Source organism: Miscanthus floridulus, chromosome 7 (assembly GCF_019320115.1).
Source record: "Miscanthus floridulus cultivar M001 chromosome 7, ASM1932011v1, whole genome shotgun sequence".
Classification (NCBI taxonomy): domain Eukaryota; kingdom Viridiplantae; phylum Streptophyta; class Magnoliopsida; order Poales; family Poaceae; genus Miscanthus; species Miscanthus floridulus.
Window position 1 is genome coordinate 100,223,495 of NC_089586.1, and position 20,500 is coordinate 100,243,994.

General features: G+C 49.1%; 1 protein-coding gene across 1 annotated transcript; it reads right to left on the reverse strand.

Moving 5' to 3' along the window:
• Positions 1-1,612: 1,612 nt before the first annotated feature.
• LOC136463975 (protein HOTHEAD-like) lies at positions 1,613-4,106 on the reverse strand. Its single transcript, XM_066462937.1, has 4 exons — positions 3,977-4,106; positions 3,231-3,872; positions 2,019-2,991; positions 1,613-1,876 (listed from the first exon to the last, which is right to left on the reverse strand). Exons 1-4 carry the CDS (start codon positions 4,104-4,106, stop codon positions 1,828-1,830), a joined length of 1,794 nt encoding a protein of 597 aa, XP_066319034.1. The 3' UTR covers positions 1,613-1,827.
• Positions 4,107-20,500: the final 16,394 nt, after the last annotated feature.

Genomic DNA, 20,500 nt, shown 5'->3' on the forward strand with positions numbered 1-20,500 from the left:
CTCTCTGGCGGTTGGGTCCGGTTGATCCACTGGCCCCGCAAGCCAGTGAGACGTTCGACCGTATCGCGGTCATGTGCGCCCCATCACAAGCGTGATCGGATCTTTGGCTATTATTATAAGAAAAAAGAAGAAGTAGTTGTACAAAAAGAAAAGAAATGGCCGCTCGTGGGTAGTCGGCCACGTTAACTTACACGGCATGCACTGTGTTTCAGCCATGTTCTTGCGATGTCTCTTCGTATTTTTCTAGGCCCGTATGTACTCTTGCAATTCTTGAGTCTTGACTGCACTTGAGTCCTGCAGCCCTTGCTGATCAGGTGATGTTATCCGAAGCATGAATGAAACTTTCTAACGTAGACCTACGGTTAGTTTCATACATTGAGATCCGCAGTTTTCTTTTCTTTTTTGAATTGGAGATCCACAATTTTTAGTAGTGTTTCAGCAATTACATTAGGTTCTAAAGAAATGATGTCAGTAGAACTCGTGCTTCATAGTAGTACTGCGTTTGCCAAGAAGGCAAAAAATTATCAAAGATCCACGAACAAGTACTGATTGGGCTGTAGCTTTTACCGGCCAAGCCAGAACGCCCTGCAAGCCTGCAACGCGAGCATCAGTTGAGATCAAAATAGAAACCTTGGCTGGTGGGTGCTGGCATCGTCCCAGAACCAACAAAATGATGTACTAGTACTAGAAAGCAACACGACACCTATCCTGCTTCAGAAAAGACGGGCAAGCCGAACCGTGGTGAGAATTGAAGGATTACCTTGCACTTCAAAATCTTACACGCTGTTCACGTCATGCTTATCAGTCATGATATAATGTTTTTCTTTCACAACAAAACAGCATCAATCGGCTTATAAGCCACATAAACACCCCATTAGGACACAAACGGTTAGGGATGAAAACGGATCGGATACGGACGGATATCACTGATATTATATTTGTTTTCATATTTCTGTCCGGATTCGAATTCGAATACGGATAGTGTCAATTATGTCGGATAGGATACGATTGGATATCGACATCATAAATATGCGATTTGAGTATTCAGATACGGATACGGTATCGGATGTTGGATATCCGGACTCGGATACGGACAGATCTCAACCCCTCTAAACGAATTCGATTTCAAATACGTCGAAAAATATCCTTACCGTTTTCATCCCTACAAACGGTACGTACTAGTGCAGCATTGATGATACTAGAGGTCCTTCGGCTTAGCTGATAGGCAACTCTGGTACGACATATTCAGGACACTGGGCACTGGGTTGTGTGGGTTCCCCTGGCGTAGTGGTAGCGCGAAAAGTTTTGCCCTTTTGCACCAATTTGCTGTGGGCTGCGAAAGCGACTGCTACTCGGTCCTGCTTCATAATGGACGGTTCGTGGCTTCGTGCGGTCGTGCCGACAAGCACGAATCAGAATATCAGATCGAGTCTCATAAATACAGTAAGTAGAGTACTGTACAGTACTTGGTGGAGTTTCTGGCTCAAGATTAAGAACAAAGGCTGCCATTTAGTTTCACCGACAAACGGCCACGTCCATGTAGACATGTTTGCAAGAAAAATGCATGCCAGACGACAAGGGGCCAGAAATGTTCTAGGACTCCACGCAATAGAGTTAGACTTTAGACATGAAATGAACGGTATAAATACCATCCACATTTTGTGCAAATTAATTGGTATGGAATTAGCATCTCCAATAACTTTTGTTTTGGGAATCTAGCATCCCCAATAACTTGTACGATCGTCACTAAAAGAATCTTGAAGGTTAAACGAAGGCGGCACACGCGCGCGCGTGCGCAGAGATATCAGACTGGACATTTTTCCTGCCTCATGGTTCCAGTAGCATCCTCTCTTTCAGGAGCTTCACGCCCATGTACCTGCCAGATAAAAGATCAAAGAACAAGACCGAACGTCAGTGAGATCGAGGCCCTGAACTGAATCACCGGCAAGAACGAACGTCGCGCCATGTTGCCCAGCCCAAGTGACGCGCGAGAGATCGATGTCCTGATGATTCTATACCTGCCGAGCATCATAACGGTGGCCTGCGGGTTGGTGCCCGGCGAGGCGTTGAAGGTGGAGCCGTCGATGACGCGGAGGGCCTCGACGCCGAGCACCTTGTAGTTGCGGTCGACGACCCGGCCGACCTGGCACCCGCCGTGGTAGTGCCAGATGGTCATGACGGTGTCCCTGCAGAACTGCTCCAGCGCCCTGGGGTCGCCGCCGCCGCGCCGGTACAGCGTGTTCACGGGGAAGTCGGCCGTGACGTTGAGCGCGGCCGGGAACGCGAAGTTTGGGTAGGTGAAGCGCGAGAAGGCCCTGGAGCGGATCACCCGCTCGATGGCGGAGATGCCCGCGACGCAGCGGCGGAGGTCGTCCGGGTGCGCGAAGTAGTTGAACCGCACCGACGGGTTGTCGTCGGGGTTGAGGTTGCGGAGCGCCAGGTGGCCCGTGGACTGCGGGCCCAGCACTTTCTCCAGGATGAACCCGCCCCGGAGCGCCGCGTCGGGGACCTGGCTCATGGCCTCCACGGCGCGCGCGATGGCCTCCGGCGTCCGCTCCTTGGGCGGCACCGTCGCGAGTTGCCCCGTCTGCGGAGAGAACATGCCCAGGTTCCGAGGACGCTGCGTCTGCGTGCCCGAGGGGTGGCTGTTCCAGTTAGCCCCGCTGGCGCCCTCGATGTAGCTGCCGAACTGGGTGATGCCCACCACCTGGATCAGCGACACCTCCACCGGCGACGGCGACGGCACGTATATGGCGTTCATGGGGTTGTCGGACATGCCCTGCCCGACGCCCGGCAGGTCGAGGACGACGTCGATGCCCAGCGAGCGGAGGTGGTCGGCCGGGCCGATGCCACTCAGCATCAGCTGCTGCGGGCTGCCCAGCGCCCCCGCCGACAGGATCACCTCGCTGGCGGCGCCGGGGCTGAGGTACGCCGTGTGAGCGTTGCCTCGCGAGTCATGGTACACCACGCCTTCTGCCACCGGCTTGGTTCCTGCAACAAAATATGTAATTGCCGCGGTTTCAACCTTTTTTTCTTGCTTCTTCCTATTCCTATTCGTATTCCTACTAGCGCGGTTGGCAGTCGAACTCGGCCCAAAGCGTGTGATACCGACAAAGACGCCACGGGTACTACCGCTACACTTACCTGCAACCGTTTCTTTTTTTCCTTGCAAGATGGAGTACACTTTTAACAAAGCTTACCGGATTTGGCATGCCATGAGACGCTCTCACCTTTGTAACGGAACAAGATCCTGGACACTCTCGCCCGGAGATACAGGTCGATGCCGTCCTGGTTGGCGTACCGGAGCAGGTCCGCCGCCGTGTGCCGCCGGCCGTCCTCGTCGAAGATGGACCCGCCGACCTTGGTCCCCGGGATGTGGTCGTACGTGAACCCGTTGTCCGGGATCACGCCGGTCTCCAGCAGGCCCCTCCTTACGGCGGCCTGCCACGGGCCCAGCGCGGGGCGGAACGCGACCACGTCCTCCACCCACCGGTACGCCGCGCGCACCTCCCTGGGGTCCCAGCCGGCGGCCCTGACGTACCCGGCACCCGCGCGCGTGAAGAACCCGGCGTTGATGCAGCTGCCGCCGCCCAGCACGCGCGGGCGGGAGTTGATCACGCCGTCCTCCGACACGAACCGCTGCGACGGGGACGACGCCGACGTGTCCGCCAGCACGTCAGAGAAGTGCGCCATGCTGAGCACGCGCGCGTCCTCGTAGGGGGAGCCCCCGCGCTCCAGCAGCAGCACGCGCGAGCGGTCCGACAGGGTGGCCGCCAGCGGGCACCCCGCCGTGCCGCCGCCGATTATGATGTAGTCGTAGTCGGCCATCCGTGGCGCGTGCACCGCGTCCTTCATGAACGTGTAGTTCGCAGCTCGCGCTGCCACGCACACATCACAAATTAAAGAGCGAAGAGTCAGCCAGCCACAACGTGAACGATGATGAATCTGACATCAGAAACAAGAAGAGTACAACAACAGGGAGAAGACGGGTCACCTTGTTGAGAGATGCACAGGAGTGCGAAGAAGCTTGCGACAGTGAGGACGGCCATTACTTGTGCTGAGCTCAGGACGGCCATTGCTTGTGCTGAGCTCAGGACAGAAGCCATTGGATCGCTAGGAAGGAAGCTCAGCTGTTGGGTTTCGAGTTTGATGATGATGCCAACTCTCAGAGTTTCGTGTGCTTATATACTAGCAAGCAATCAGAGGTTAGTTGCTGAAGAAGCTGTTCTTGGATGAGTTGGTAGTTTGTTTGGTGCGGTTTGAGCTGACACACCGGCTCTTTTGGTCTCCGTGGTCCGCAGCCTTTATGTCACCTGAAACCGTCCGGCAGATTCGGATATAATAATTGGCTCTTCTTCGTAGTTGTCAGCTGCTTGCTAGGCAACCGAGAGGCAATACGGAGAGTCGGAGACTGCATGATGAAGGTATACGACGCGTATCTACAAGCATGGCAATTCTTCCGCAGTCTATCCAATTCAACACATGCATTTCAGATTTTCAGCAACAAATGCATGCTCTACTTAGCCGGCCTGCAAAATATATTTTTTAATGCAACTGAGGGGGAGAGTTCCCGACCTGAATTGTCATCGCGTGACGGCGTGAGAGCTCTCCTATTCTCAGGTTTACAATCTGATGCGATCATAAATAAAGATGAATACAAAAAGTCATGCACCGAGTACAAAATGTCTCTCCTCGGAACCAGTGCTAGCGTTCCAAGTTATCCGGTCATGAGAACCGATGACCACATAGCAGGGCTAAGACCGCCCGGAGTAGTAGCCGTGCATAGGCAAAATAAATGTTTGATTTTGCACAGCTTGACCGAGCATGCCATGAGTGTGAGGAAAGAGAGGCCTCAACCACCCAACGGCAACAACGACCAGTGGCCTTTTACTTGGTTGCAGAATTACGCAGCAACCTTGTGTTAGCGCGGCGCCTCGCATCAAAATTCAAACATGTATGGTGTTCAGTGCTAGTATTTAGTTCGCTGCTTGCAACTAATTAGTTTATCCTATTCAAGGAATCCGGCAAATGAATGTCTTTTTGAAACGATTTTTTTTTTTTTTTTTTTGAAACGAACGGCAAATGAATGTCTGAACTTTAAACTCTGACGGCAATTTTGAACTTGCCGCGTCAGACTCTCGTTGTTATATTACTGATGCTGGTTTGATGTGAGAGAAAAACACTGTTGGCTGGCTAATAAGCCCTGGCTGAAACAAACAAGCGAACATGCTGAATGTGTTTTGGTGCTTCTCACTGTTCATTCACAATCACTTGTTTGTTGAGATAGTGAGAGAGTAGAGGCCTACAAAAAGGTAGCATATACTACCACCACCAATGAAAAAGACGAAAAAAAGAAGAAATTATACATACGTACGTATGTTCCAAGCGCAACAAACAAAATGGCCAAAAAAAAATCAAGTTCTGAGTTAAATGCCGAAATTCCGTATATTCGACATGAGGAGAAGATAAATCTTATTTCGGGTTTAAACAGGGGAAATAACGACAGAACAGATGGCTTACCGTGGCGCACTTTTTTGAATTCTACGAGCTACGGCGCGCGGCTCCGTCCCCTCCTCCGATCTCGCCGGATGATCGATCGCCTCTCTTAGCTAGATGACCATCAACAAAACTCGATCGCGCACGAAGAGAACCGGCAAGCGGAGGCAATTTGTCTGCTCCAGCTGGGCACGATCAAATCAAAGCAGAGAGAACGCGAGCCCTACGGAGAAGGCATCATTCAGAGCCAGGAAGGAAAGCCAAATTGATGCAGGTGCAGGTGCGTGCGCAGGGACGGAGCGATCGATCCGGCGAGACGAACGCCACGGCGATGAGGGCCTCGCGAGCTCGTTCGCGCACTGCAATGGCGCGTGTGCGGCGAATGCAATAGGCTTGTCTGTGTCAGTCAGAATGTGAGAGAGGGAGCTAACCCCAGGTTTTGTCGAGGAGTGATGTGGGCTGCTTGAGACGTTGCTCTCAAGCGACAGGGAAGTGTGCGTGTTACAGGGTGTCGTTCTTCGTGAGAACCCGTCTCCCCCCTAAATGGCCTAAGTCCTTTCCTTTTATAGTTGAAGGGAGAATAAGGACAGCACATGTGCTAACTATACGGCGTCGTGCAAACAAAGACGGCGTGTCCGAGCCTTGTAGCCTGTTCCAGTGGCGGCGTGGTCGTCGGAATTGTCCGTCCTTGGAGCGCTGGGACGACGTGCTGGTCACATCAAATCCTGCGCGTCATGGGAGCTCCAGGGTTGCCTCGGAGCGGGTGCGGTGGTCAGTGTGCGGGTCGCTGTGGATCGACTGTGCGCGAGGCCAAGGCTCGGTTGGTACCGAGGCTGAACCGCGGTGGGGGGTCTCGGCAGACGTGAATCCCGAGATAGCCGAGACCCTGGCGTAGAGTGCCGAGGCCTGGAGGGAGCGGTCGATCTGGTACACTGGTTCGGAGGCGATGACGACCCGGGCCAGACTTCCCATGCCGCGTTGTCTCCGGGGCGGGGATTGCGGGGCACAGTGCGGGCGCTGATCGTGGGCACAGCGCCAGAATACAGTGGCTGGTAATCCTCGCCACGCCCTGTCTCAGCCGGTATGGTGTTGATGCGACTCCTTGTCCCGTCGGCTACTCCGTGGTGTCGAGCCGTCGTCCGGCTGAGACTGTGGGAGTGGTTGACGCATTAATGGGACGTGATATATTGTTGGGAAGACCGGTCGAGGCGGGGGTGACGGGCTATTGACAAGCCGGCCTCGAGCGATACGGAGAATGGCTGTCTCATTTGAGGTTGTGCGCACGGGGCCTCGGGCGAGACGGAGATTGGGCTCCTTGTCGAGGCCTTCCGTGAGAGGCCTCGCGCGAGGCGGAGATTGCGTCAGGACGCCGAGACCTCCCGTGCGAGGCCTGAGGCGAGGCGGAGAGCCTAGTGGGCTCGGACAGGGCTAGTGATGAGCCCATGGCTTACCCTCCAGCTTTGTTGTTGATGGGATTTAAGTGACCCTTTTGGTGTACGCTTGGGGTACCCCGTTTTATGGTACCCGACAGTAGCCCCCGAGCCTCAGGGGAAGTGGGTGCACTCTCCCTGAGGGTTTATCGAGACTTGGTTTGCAGCCGCTCTCATAGGGATTGTGGTTTGCTTCTTAAGGTTTCGGTGGGTGCGCGCGAGCGCACCCGCCGGGTGTGGCCCCCGAGGCCCTGGAGGAGTGGAGTCACTCCTCCAAGATTTTTTTTCGTTTTTTGAGTGAGGAGTTTTTATCGTATTTACCGAGCCCACAAGTGCGAGTTCGGGTCGTGGGGTCTCGGCAAGGTTGCAGGAAGAGCCCCCTAGCTTCTATACGGAGCAAGAGGTCCGTCAGTGGTTTCCCTAGCTTTTTGTACGACCCTCACGCTTCCTTTTTGCTCGAAAGTAGGGGTGAAATGTGTCAGGCTACCCTCGGTGGGCATGAGCGTTGGCACTTCTGGAGAGCTGTTATCGGGTAAGTCCGAGTGGAGGCCCGTGCCCTGTTCGCTGGGGGACGACTAGCGGTCCAGAGACACATGTGATAGAACCGACCAATTATACGAAATTAAGTAAGAAAATCATCCACCAAAGCAGACAATTGAGCAAACTTAAGCCCGTATAACCCGGTAGTCCATGAAATCACGAAGGATTTCAAACCAACTCGTGTCCCAGCCATGATCGTAATAAGTTTAGCGGTCACCATCACATATTACATAAAAGTTCGCAATCTCAGATACATCAGAGTTTAAACATAGTTATTACAAACCAGTTCGAATAAAAGTAGCGGAAGTCATTTGTTCAAACCACACACACACTCACGCGGAGTTTAAATATAGTGCTAGCGAATGATCATCTCCAACAAAAGCATCAGATGAGACGTAGGGAATGACCATGCCCATGGTCCTAAACATCACCCATCGCAGAATAAAGGCAGTTGATACAGTAGCCATAATACATCTGCCCATCTGCAACAAGTGGGAATAAAACCCTGAGTACGAGAAGGTACTCAGCCAGACTTACCCGATATAACCGAAAATAAATGACACCAAGGATTATGAAGGGCTTTATAGTAGGGTAGCTGACTCATTTGCAAAAAGAAGCATTTTTGGTATTTCAAGAACCTTTCTAAAAGCATTATTGCCAAGTTAATTATTATTAACCTGTCGACTAGATTTACACCTATACTAGAGTAAACATGTGATTAAGCAGATAATGATAACCAATGATCATTAAACAACTTCCATACTGTCATATTCATTATAACTGTCCAAGTGTTCCATAACATTTACTATGATGAAGTAACTCAAGTCAAGTGCTTACTATCCAGGAGCGATGGCGATTCGAATCGATTCCTAACCAGCTGATGATTTGTTCCTTACACAAACCTCACTCACCCGCTAAAGTGAGATATTGATCACCGAGTCAACTTTCCAGGAATCTCGAGTTTGCCAGGAACCACATGTACCCGGGGGCCGACCGACTGCACTTTGGTCTTATCATCCCGCCCCCGTGTCCTACCACACCTGCTCCGGTACAGTGCGTTGCGGGCAATCTACTCGGCCCGAAAAATCTCCCAGCTTCGCGGTCGGAAGGTACTTTATCCGGCCAGCTAAATGTAAGGCATGCGTTCAACATGACTCGAGGCCCAACAACGGTCGGTCCTTAATCGACACAGACGGAAAACACTACAGTCCAAAACTCTGCAAGTCTCCGTCCGGTCTCAACTTCATTTAACACTTAGTTATACCATGACTTCATAGTCATCCAAGCAGATCCAGGTAACCACCTATAGCTCGTAGGTGATAGGAAATCACCTGACTTCTACCGGTCTAAGCCAGCTAAGCATTGACTCGACTGCGGAAACCAGGGTAACAAGGATATAGTATGACAAAGGTAAGCAAGGTATAATGCAGCAACGGTTGCAAACAACTTCTGAACGTAATGCATCAATTTAAAGTAAAGTATTTAATTAAATAATCACAAACCGGGAGAAAAATGCTCTGGGGCTTGCCTCTCTCGAAGGAGCTCGGACGGTGATCGGGGCACTCCGGAAGTTCCTCAACGTTCTCCTCGTCGGCTTTTGGCACTTCCTGCTGCTGCACCTCGAGCTGCTCCTCTGGCTCCTCGGGTATGACGACTGGGTTCTTGGTTTGCGATCCTGTATGATGCAATGCGCGTAAGTGAGTACGCAAACGGTGCATCGAATGAGATGAATACAATGGATATGTTTGAATGCAAGGTAGTCAACATCATCCAAGAAAACATACTACAAGCACATGTCATCTACTGCATTCTCTTCTACTACCAATATGTTAAGTTAACATATCTTATGAAATGCTTCAAAGATACACCAAAGCTTTGCTAATTTCTTAATCACACTTAAAGCAACACTTGCTTAAACCCTAATTAATAATAGGTTTGAATAGCAACATATATTTCTGATGCTCCTAAAAATCTGAGAAAATTACAGTAGCATAATACTACCCTAAACAGACCACCATAAAAATTTCATGACATTTGGATAAGTAAACTATCCTACACAAAAATGACAAGCTATAGCATAAAAATGAGCATGAAATTACTTTGTACTATGAAAAGTGTCAAACAACAGAATTAATATTTTTCCTAGGTTCTTCATAGCCTATGATGACTGTACTAAAATTACCACATGCATGTTTTATACAAAGTTTGCTCTCTAGCAAAAATAACAAAAATCAGCCATTAAAGGCACTTGAACTACACCTCAAAATTTTCCCACATCACATGCATGAAACATATTTTTCCTAGGAAGTACATGACCTAAGAAGATTAACGAACTTGAAATCATATTTTTCTGCAGACTATAGATTTTTCTACATATTTTTCAAGTTATCAGCAATATCCATGATTAAATAAAATCCTACAGAAAAGTATCCCAAAAATGACATGCAATAATTTTCCCAAGTAGATCTGATGATAAGGAACCTAGCAAAATTTGTTTCAACAAATTTGGAGCAAGTTTGATCACCCAAACATTTTTCAAACCATTTTAGATTTCAAATAATAAAGAATAAATGAAAACAAATCATTTAAGCAATACTGGGCCGGCCCGAAGGGATCCGACGGCCCACGACACAGCGCAGCCCAAGCCTGGCTCCCTCTTCGGCTCAGCGACTGACGCGTGGGACCCCCGTGTCATAGACACAGAACAGGGGAGACGGCACACGTCGGCGCGGCGATGGTCGAGCTCGCCGACGGTGATCTCCCCGGCGAAACCGATGGCACCAGCGTGCCCTACGTGAAGAACCGCGTCTATTGGTACTCTAACCTTGCTCCCTACTGACCCCTAAGCACCCCAGCCATGGAGCTTGGCGGCTCGGCCATGGCGCACAGCGGTGCGCGGCCGCGTTCCGGCTAGACGGGGCCGGCGGGGATGGTGACAGCATCACCCGAGTAACAGTGCGCGACGGAGAAGACAAGGCGGGAGCTAGGGAAGGAAGAGAGAAGCTGTGCCGTGCTAGCCACGGTGAGCTCCAACTCCGGCGCGTTGTTGGTGGCGGCGAAAACTCAATTGGGCCACTACCTTGGGTTCACCGGCTCGACGGTGAGATGGAATAGCTAGGGGAGGTGAAGACGGAGTTGAGCGCTAACTGGAGGTGGCGATTTCACGGCAGTGAGCGTGCTGGGCGACGGCGCTTGCTCGGCGTCGATGGAGGAGCCGGCGCGCTGTTGCTGCGAGAGAGCGCTGCGGCGAAGGAAAAGAAAATGGGCGGGCGAGTTGGTCTGGCAGGCGCGCGGGGTGCTCAAGACTCGGCCAGCAGCGTCAGGAAGCCCGTGGCGCGTGGCCAGCTCGAGCAGAAGGCCGGCGACGAGTGTCCCTCCACGCGGTGGTGAGGTTCTGAAACGGTCGGGTACTGTAGCTATGATTCAGCGATCAATGAACTGACTGACAGCGCCATTTGGTGAGGCTCTAACTCCTAATCCGTTGGTCCTTAGCGAAAATAGTAGAAATGAAAGTTATAGCTCTAAGTACCAGCTAGAAATCATGTTACAGGACCAAGACCTAAATCTCACTAGATCACAAGTTATATCGAGCCAAAGTTGAGTACATGAAACTGGAATCTGACTTTTGACTTAGAAATATTCTAAGTGTTGAGTCAGCACCACAAATCCGACTTGTGGGCCCAAATTGAACATGTTGTGCTCATTTTCATGACTTGGTCACAAAATAACTTTTGTTCCTTATAAAATTTTCTACAACTTTGCTTTAGGTTGCTTAGACATGCAAATATTCTAAGTGGTACTTTTTGAACAGTCAAACCAAAAAGTCCTAGGGTCAAAACAAGTCAAACCATGATTTGAAATCTTAATTGGGCAAAATGATCAACATGAACATTGTTCCTAATGACTTTCTAAGCATAGCTAAGATGTTTAACAATATATTTAGCTATACCATAGATTGGTCATACAAAAATCAAGCACTAAAGGTACTGAAATGATGAAAACACTTGAAATGATACTCTTGTTTCATAATCATGTTTCACATGTTTCAAGTGATATATGCTTATGAATGGATGAATGATGCTCATGATCAGGAAATGCAAGTGCAATTAGGTAAGACTAACACCAGGGGTGTTACAACACACTCCAAGAGTACTGGAGGGTTTCTCTAGTGGGTGCCGAGGCCGTTCGCTGGGCCTCGGTGGTTCGGTGCCTCCCTACGGTGGGATCCCATTCGGAGACCTCCCTGCCGGTCTCGGACACGACTTGGGACGCCCTAAGCGACTGTTTGCTCGAGCCTCGGCCATTCGTGGGCTCGCCCAAAGTCGTCCCTGACTCTGTTTCCCTGGGGCGTCTATCGAAACCTCAGGGGACCCAGCCTTCGAACCCCTAGACCGTAATGGGCTCGGTGCCTTTTATCGTATTTGTAACAAAACTTCTAGCGCGGGCTTAGGTTGTTTGTCTTTGTCTTGGGTGCAGGAGGAGCCCCCAAGCCTCCGCCCGGAGCGAGAGGGCGGTCAGGGGTCCCCTGGCTTTTTTGTACGACCCTCACATATCCTTTTCATTCGGACGGAGGGGTTGTTTGCCGAGCCCATTCGGGTGCGAGCCGGAGCCGCTGGGTCTCGGCAAGGTTGTAGGAAGAGCCCCCTAGCCTCTGTACAGAGTGAGAGGGCCGTTGGGAGCTCCCCTGGCTTTTTATATGCCCCTCGCGCATGAGGGTTTGTTTGCCGAGGCCCCTTTGGGCGCGAGCCTGGGTCACGGGGTCTCGGCAAGGTTGTAGGAAGAGCCCCCTAGCCTCTGCACGGAGCAAGAGGTCCGTCAGGGGTTCCCCTAGCTTTTTGTACGACCCTCGCGCTTCCTTTTCGCTTGGAAGGAGGGGTTGTCTCGCCGAGCCCCCTCGAGTGCGAACCGGGGTCGCTAGGTCTCGGCAAGGTTGCAGGAAGAGCCCCCTAGCCTCTGCACGGGGTAAGAGGTCTGTCGGGGGTTCCTCTGGCTTTTTTGTACGACCCTCATGCTTCCTTTTCGCTCGGAAAGAGGGGTGGAATGTGCTAGGCTACCCTCGGTGGGCACAAGCGTTGGCACTTCCGGTGAGCTGTTATCGGGTAAGTCCGAGTGGAGGCCTGTGCCCCGTTCGCTAGGGGACGGCTAGCGGTCCAAAGACGCACTCCAAAAGTACCGGAGGGTTTCTCTAGTGGGTGCCGATGCCGTTCGCTGGGCCTCGGTGGCTCGACGCCTCCCTACGGTGGGATTCCATTTGGAGACCTCCCTGCCGGTCTCGAACACGACTTAGGGCGTCCCAAGCGTTTCGCTTGCTTGGGCCTCAGCCCCATATAGGCTCGTCCGTGGTCGTCCCTGACTCTGTTGTCCTGGGGCAGCTATCGAAACCCCTAGGGGCCTAGCCTTCGAACCCCTGGACCGTAATAGGCTCAGAGCCCGGTTCCTTCATCTGAAAGGAATAGGGCGGGGGGAATATCTTCCCCATCGGCTCGGCAACGGGTGGCGCGCCTTTTGATGCAGTTTCCTAGGGAGGCGAAATGACGCCTGCTGCCGCAGTGGCCGAGCATGATGTGGTGGATGGGATGTAAATGTTCCCGCAATTAATGAGAAAGAAGTGGGCGCGTGGCGGTAAAATCGGATCGTAGTTAACCGCGTCGGATCGAGGGGAAACTTCCCCGATTTCATCGCCCGTCCATTTTGCCTTCACCCTGCATAAATACTCAAAGAGTCTCGCCCCTCCTCACCTTACCTTACCTACATTAGCTCTGCCTCCATCGAGCCATCGCTAGAGCAGCGGGTGCCGGGAAGAAGAAGAGAGAAGAGTGAGCCAGGGAGAAAGCGAGAAAGAGCGAGCGAGCGAGAGAGAGAGAGAGAGAGAGGAAAACTCACCGCCACATTCGATCCCTCCACCGCACTCATGGCCGGCGACATCGTTGTCATCGAGGCGGACCCTTGGGATCCTTCCGACGTCACCGTGGAGACGCTCCAGTCGCTCGTCGACGGCAGACTCCTTCGTCCGGTGATGGACCCCAACAGGTCGGAGTGGATTGCTCCGTCGGGCAAGCCGGAGCCAAGGCCTCGCGACGGTTATGTCGTGAGCTTCGTCTCCTTTCACGAGCGTGGCCTCGGCACCCTGGCGGATCGGTTCATGCGGGCGCTCCCACACTACTATGGCGTGGAGCTCCACAACTTCAACCCCAACTCCATCGCACAGGCGGCCATCTTCGTTGCCGTCTACGAGGGGTACTTGGGGATTGCTCCCCATTGGGAGTTGTGGCTCCATCTCTGTGACAGAACCGCCCAATTTATACAAGATCAAGTATGGTTGTCCTCGCTAACACGTTGACACACCCATACTTTCACTCATATAAACCCGGTAGTCCGCCGAGTGTCCCGAAAGACCTCGGTAAATCAACATCACAACCAAGATCGCGTGATTAAGCAAATACACATCACATACATCAGGTTGCAGCGGAAATAATATTACAAAGGGGTTAACAAATAATAGTACAAGTTTGGGGTTTCAAAACCTGCTTAGTGGAAACAACATAGCTTTCAAATGATTACATTAATATAAGTTCCAAATATATTGCTAGCATAGTGACATCATCCGACAAAAGCATATAGATGAGAAGTAAGTATAGAATCACCGAGCCCACCGGTGGTTAGCCACCATCATCAACAGGTCGAGAACATCACCTGCAACAAGGTGGGATAAACCCTGAGTACTCGAATAGTACTCAGCCAGACTTACCCGTCGGAAACCAAAACAAATGACACCAAGGATCATGCAAGGCTTTCTTTAGTGGGCTAGCTGACTTGTTTGCGAAAAGCATAAGCTATCATGAAGAAACCATTTTTAAGTACTTTGCATCATCTTTATTATGACCTATCCATCTAGGTAAGCACCTGTACTATAGCAATCACTTGATTAACCAATAACATCCAGTTACCAATTTAGATTTAGCATATCTCATACCATCCAGATAACCATCATTATTCCATAATAATTACTACGATGAAGTAACTCGAGTCAAGTGCTCACTATCCAGGAGCGATGGCGATTCGAATCGATTCCTAACCAGCTGGTGATTTATTCCTTACACAAACCTCACTCACCCGCTAAAGTGAGATATTGATCACCGAGTCAACTTTCCAGGAATCTCGAGTTTGCCAGGAACCACATGTACCCGGGGGCCGACCGACTGCACTTTGGCCTTATCATCCCGCCCCCGTGTCCTACCACACCTGCTCTGGCACAGTGCGTTGCGGGCAATCTACTCGGCCCGAAAAATCTCCCAGCTTCGTGGTCGGAAGGTACTTTATCCGGCCAGCTAAATGTAAGGCATGCGTTCAACATGACTCGAGGGCCAACAACGAATCGGTCCTTAATCGACACAGACGGAAACTAACAGCACCCCAGAACCCTGTCTGGTTGCCTCCAACTTTTCCGTCCGGTCTCCAATTATCCATCACATATGGTTAATTCCAGGATATCATTCTTTCCATAGCTAAATTCTTCCAGTAACCACCTATAATGTAGGTGACCGGATATCACCGATCGCTACCGGTCTAAGCAAGGCTAAGCAGTTATTCGATCCCTGACCTAACAGGGTAAAAAGGTAGTAAGGTAGGCAAGGATAGTAATAAATGCATCAACGGTTTCAATCAACTCCTACAACTTAATGCAACAATATATATAACTCATATATAGAAAGAATTGCTTTTATAAAGTAGGAGACTTATAATGCTCCGGGGCTTGCCTGGGATCCGACACAAGTCAGTTCAGTTAGCTTGCACCATCCTGGTGACATCTCAGATCCTAGCACTCGCTTAGTCCTTCCATCTTCGGGACAGATTCATCAAACACCGTCTTTGGGTTTGGCTCCAACATCACGTCCTTCACGTGGTTCATCTAGCGTACCTAGATGAGATGCAATATGCAAGTGCATAATTATGAAGAATAGTACCATGAGACACATCACAAAATAGCAAGCAAGACAAGCATAGTTTACACTAACACACTTAAGTACTTTGCGATGCTTAACTTAAACATCACACAATCAATCATGCTAAGATGGCAAACGGAGACAACAACACCAAGCATGACACAAGTTTCCCAAGATCTCAGGTGCTCTAACTCAGTCATCATTCAAGGCATAAGTCACAATTAACAATATACAAGCAAACACTATAATTTGGAATCTGCCACTTTCTAGACATGCAAACAGCAGCTACAAGATTTAGCTATAACTGGAGTTTATAAATCCAAATGATATGAAACAAGACATTCTGGAAAGCTTAGGAAATTATCTACATTTCATCTTTAATCATCTCAGCATGATTCTCAAGTTAACTAAGTCAAATATACCCATTTACAGAAACCGGTCTACAATTGACAGAAAGCAGCCATTTCTGAAACCCAACTTTAAACAGCTATAACTCTTAAACTACTTGGCCAAATGACACCAAATTTTAATAGAAGCTAGATACATGAATTATCTACAACTTTTGTATAAACAAGTTTCACAACAAAGCACATTATCATGAAGAACTTTGCTAAGTTCCCAGATCTGTCCATAAACCACATCGGCAAGAAAATAATTATTAACTTATGTTGCAAATACATAATTGGGCAAAACCAACTTTACCAACATTTCACACATGACTAAAGAACACCAGAAAACCTAGTGTCCATGACCAAATAAATTCTTTTAATGCATTTCTTAATTTATTTTAGATAACAAGGTGACTTAATGAACATATACCAAAAGTATACAATAAATTCTACAAAAATTACAGTGGCTCACATATCCTCTCAATAGTCTACTGTACAAATTTCACTCCATTTGAATATGTATAGCAACCTCTATGAAAAAGACAAGTTGCTAAAGCAAGAATTCATGTGAGAGCAAGATAAACCAATAACTCACTCATACTTCATCCAATACTCATGAAATTTTTACCACACATCAACTATCACATGAGTAGCATGCCACAAAAATTTCACTTCATTTGGAGCCCTAGATCTACAGTTATGAAAAATAACAAATTCAACTAGCATTACAACCTTACTGCACAAATCTATTTTTACCGCAAAATATTTAAACTAAAACATGCCATATTATAGATCCACTGCATAGACAATTTCACAAGGATTCCAAAAAGTCTTCATTTACTATTTTACGAATTTTCTACGATTTACTATGAATTTCCAAAGTTCCTGCAAAATAATTACAAACCAGTCCTACGGCACTATTCACATGAGTCAATGACATTCGCAGTTAGGACCCTGAACTTCGTCGAATTCTAGTAGGAGGTCCCTGACGGGATTTGGAGCAGAGGATCGCCGGGGATCGCTGCTCCGGCCGGAGGAGGCCATGGCGTCGGCGGCTGAGGGGCGGGGGAGCACCGGTGGGTCCACGCGCACCCGTAGGTGGCCGCAGCTTGCTCCGAGGAGGCCCGACGCGGCCTGGCCACGCACGCCGGCGGCCTACAGCGGCGGCGGCTGCTGTCCTCCGGTGGCGACGGCGATACGGCGACCGATGGCTTGGGCGAGCGTGCACGCGAGGTGCAGCACGACGAGGCAAAGGCGGTGGTGCACGTGGCTGCGGCCGTGGGGGCTTGGAGCGGCGAGGACGCGGCGGCGGTGAGCTCGGCCAGCCGGCCATGGCGGACGCGCGTCCCGGCGCGGAGCAGAGCGAGGAAGAGCAAGTGAGGGAGAGCGCTGGGGAGTGGGGAGCTCGGCGTCCAGCTCTATACCGCGCAGGGGAGGCAGGGCGCGTGGCAGAGGAGGCAGGGCACGCGGCAAGGAAGCTCAGCAATGGTGGGGGCGCTCTCGGTGCATGGTGGCCACGCGGACATAAACTCGAATACGTGGCGTGCGTCGCTGTGCCCGACTTGGAGTTCGTTTTTCGGCATATTCCGTGCATATTCGGACCTTGGCGCCAGTAGCAAAGTTGTTCTACTCTGGATGCTCTACAAACTTGATTAAGGCGGTATGGTCGTTAGAGCTCTTCATCAGCAGATAATTAAGCCATAAAATGACAGTGTCAGCGCCTTGCTAACGGTCACGGAAATTCACTTTCGGAGGTCGAAACTCGGTCAAACTCAGTGCAACTTTTTGCATGCTCTTCTCCATAATATAACCTTCAACTTTTATTTTTGGACCAACTCAAGTTGCTTAACGAATTTCGGAGAACGCGGAATGCCAACGTCGTTGCTTAGCGAAATTCCAGACTTAGAATATTTCTAAGTGTTGAAAACCACAGCAATTTCGAATCTTGCGACCTCGATTTGACTTACTTCCAAGCTGATCTAGCTCTTAGTCCAAAAACAAAGTTTGTTCTACATGATATGGACTACAACTTTCATTTAAGGTCCAACCTCAAAACTGGTATAGAATCTGCTGTTCTTCTTTGACCAAAGTAGGATCACGATGAAGCTTAAATCATCCTTTTTGATCCATTGGAGCATTTTCTTGGCATTTGCCCAACATGAACCTTTCATGACTTTTGTTGTAGAGTTCATCTAGAGTCATTTGGGCATGGTTGCAAGATTTGGTTGATGATCGAGAATTCCCTTCACTTTATAAAATAATTCAAGCAACGACATAACTCGTCATTTCATGTGACTTCTTGATTCCAAACTTCACGAAACTTTTCCATGGATCAATATAGATGGTTATTGATGTGAGACACTACGAAGATATTCCAATAACACCACCCAAGCATATATCTTGAAAAGGGGTCTATAGGCGAGCAAAGGTGCAATCTCCAAGTTTAGGTTGGGGCTCGTTTCTATAGGTTTGACCTTGACATCTTCATCATCACTTAATATACCATGTTTTAGCTCAAACCCATTGCTTAACTGGTGGCAAACACCTGGGGTGTTACAGCCCTCCCCCCTTAAAGGAATCGCGTCCCGAGATTCGATGCGAAAGACTTTTAAGGGAAGAGAAACATGTCATCCAGTTTCCAACATCAGTGATAGCATTAGGCTACTTAACTTCGGAGCATCAGAGAGGCTAATTTGGTCAAGACACTTTCTGATACTTGTCCTTTGTAGTAAGTTTTGTCTGAAGAATTTCCTTCGTTGGCCTTCATAAAGTATTGTTACTTTGGGAGGAATCCAAGATAGCAATGTCCTACGTACTTCGTCCTCCATGTACGAAGAGCGATACAAACATAGACTAAATACTTGCAGCATCTACTTCCCGAGTGGATATAGCACAGACCATATGGACTTTGCACTAGATGATAATCTTCTGAAGGATACTTGTTGCAATGGTTCCATGTGTGCAGTTCTCTTTCTCTGATAACAATATTGTATGGTCTGAGTCTGCCGAGTGAGTGGTAAACGTAATAGCTGACTCTGTCATTCTCGATGATCATTCCTTAGGGAGCCTTGGATCCAGGTTGCAACAGTGATCTGGGTTGAATCTGATGCAACCTCTTGGGTAAAAACACATATAAGGTACCAAAGGTATGTCAGCATTGGAGAACCATTGACGTAGAAGGATGTTAGCGAGGCTTGGAGGACAACACAAGTTGCAAGTAATCACAAAACTAGGGACTAGTTCGCTACCAAGCAGGTTGAGCACAATTTGCCTTCGTGGTGCAGTTGCACAGCAAGTTAGGTTGACTTGCATCGTAGCAAAACCAGCTTTCTTACTACATTTGTCGTCGAAGCTTCCATTCTAAGGCCTATCAATATCTCAAAAACCATAATCTAAAAATCCACGGTTTGACACCTTTCCAATTACTTCGAATTGCAAGGGCACAATTTGACTTCTAGAACACTTTGACTGCTTACGCATTGCTGATCTAAGAGGGCAAAAGCAAGGCACATAGGGGTGCAATTAGTCTTCTAAAGGGTATGGAGGGTTGTCTAATCAGTAATACACCTACAAGTTGTAATTCCTTGGCATGAATTACAAACACAACCGTCTAATGCAAATGATGATCGCAGTCATAGCGAAATTGCAGATTCTATACCCTTTTGTTTTCCATTCATATCTCACAAACTACTGCTCCAATATACACAAAATTTGGTGGGCTTGTAGATCCATGGGTCTTCTAACTACTCACCAAAAATCAACTCAAACGGACACCATTTGACCATCCAAATAATTCCTCTACCAAAACTATTGTGTTCTGAAATGGCAGCAACCGAGCCAACAAGGTATCTCTCAAATCCGATGTTTTACTCAGCCAATACTCAAACCAACTTAAGACATTGTAGGGCCTTAAGCAAGGAATGAGATCACCAAGTTTGGGGTCAATCCAACTTCGTTTGAGTCACTAATCGCCGGCTTGAAGATAACCGGTTTAGTGCCACAAAATCTGGACAGATTTTGTGTCCTCTCTTTTCTTCGCTTCGCACATTGAGATGTGTGTTTTGCACTCTATAATCTTTCTCATAGCAGCAATAGCCTTTCTCTAGCTGAGGATGGAGGCTAGAGTTTTCCTTACATGCTTCTCTAGTAACACTTCAACCATCGTTCTAGACACCAACTTGACTATGCACAAGCATTGGACTTGTGGGCTGTTTTCGCAGGGCACAAAACATTATTCCACATGTCGGGCATTTCTACATTGACAAGGAACCATTCCTATATATCCTTCGGCACTTCATCCAATAGAGTCCGGACACATGTGTAATTGGCACCTTAGGGCATAAAGATGCTAACTAAAAGCAGGGACGTGCTTTCACTAGCTCCTACCTAGCCAATACCACATCTTGTACTATATACGTGATTGTCAAAGATAGAATTGACTGGATAGCACATTTGGAGAAGAAGTAGCACTTGCATTGTAGGGGCTAGGTTTGTTGTTTCCTTGATCAACATTTGTTCTAGTGAGATCTGGCCTTCATAGTGACCAAATAGTCGTTACCTAACTGAAGACTAACTTTCCTACTGGTAACAAATCAGTTGTCCCCTCAACACTAAAAAGGTTCCAAATCTTCACTCTTGATAATAAAAATTGTAGGTCGAAAGCCTACAGATGGTCGCCATTGAAGTCAGCAGCAAGGGGTCA

Bases quoted from the DNA above. Each gene is read 5' to 3' on its own strand.
- LOC136463975 (XM_066462937.1), bottom strand. From the start codon at position 4,106: ATGGCTTCTGTCCTGAGCTCAGCACAAGCAATGGCCGTCCTGAGCTCA. The intron at 3,873-3,976 runs GTTGTTGTACTC...TGGCAGCGCGAG, and splicing joins AGGTGACCCGTCTTCTCCCT to CTGCGAACTACACGTTCATG. The intron at 1,877-2,018 runs GTATAGAATCAT...TTTATCTGGCAG, and splicing joins ACCGTTATGATGCTCGGCAG to GTACATGGGCGTGAAGCTCC.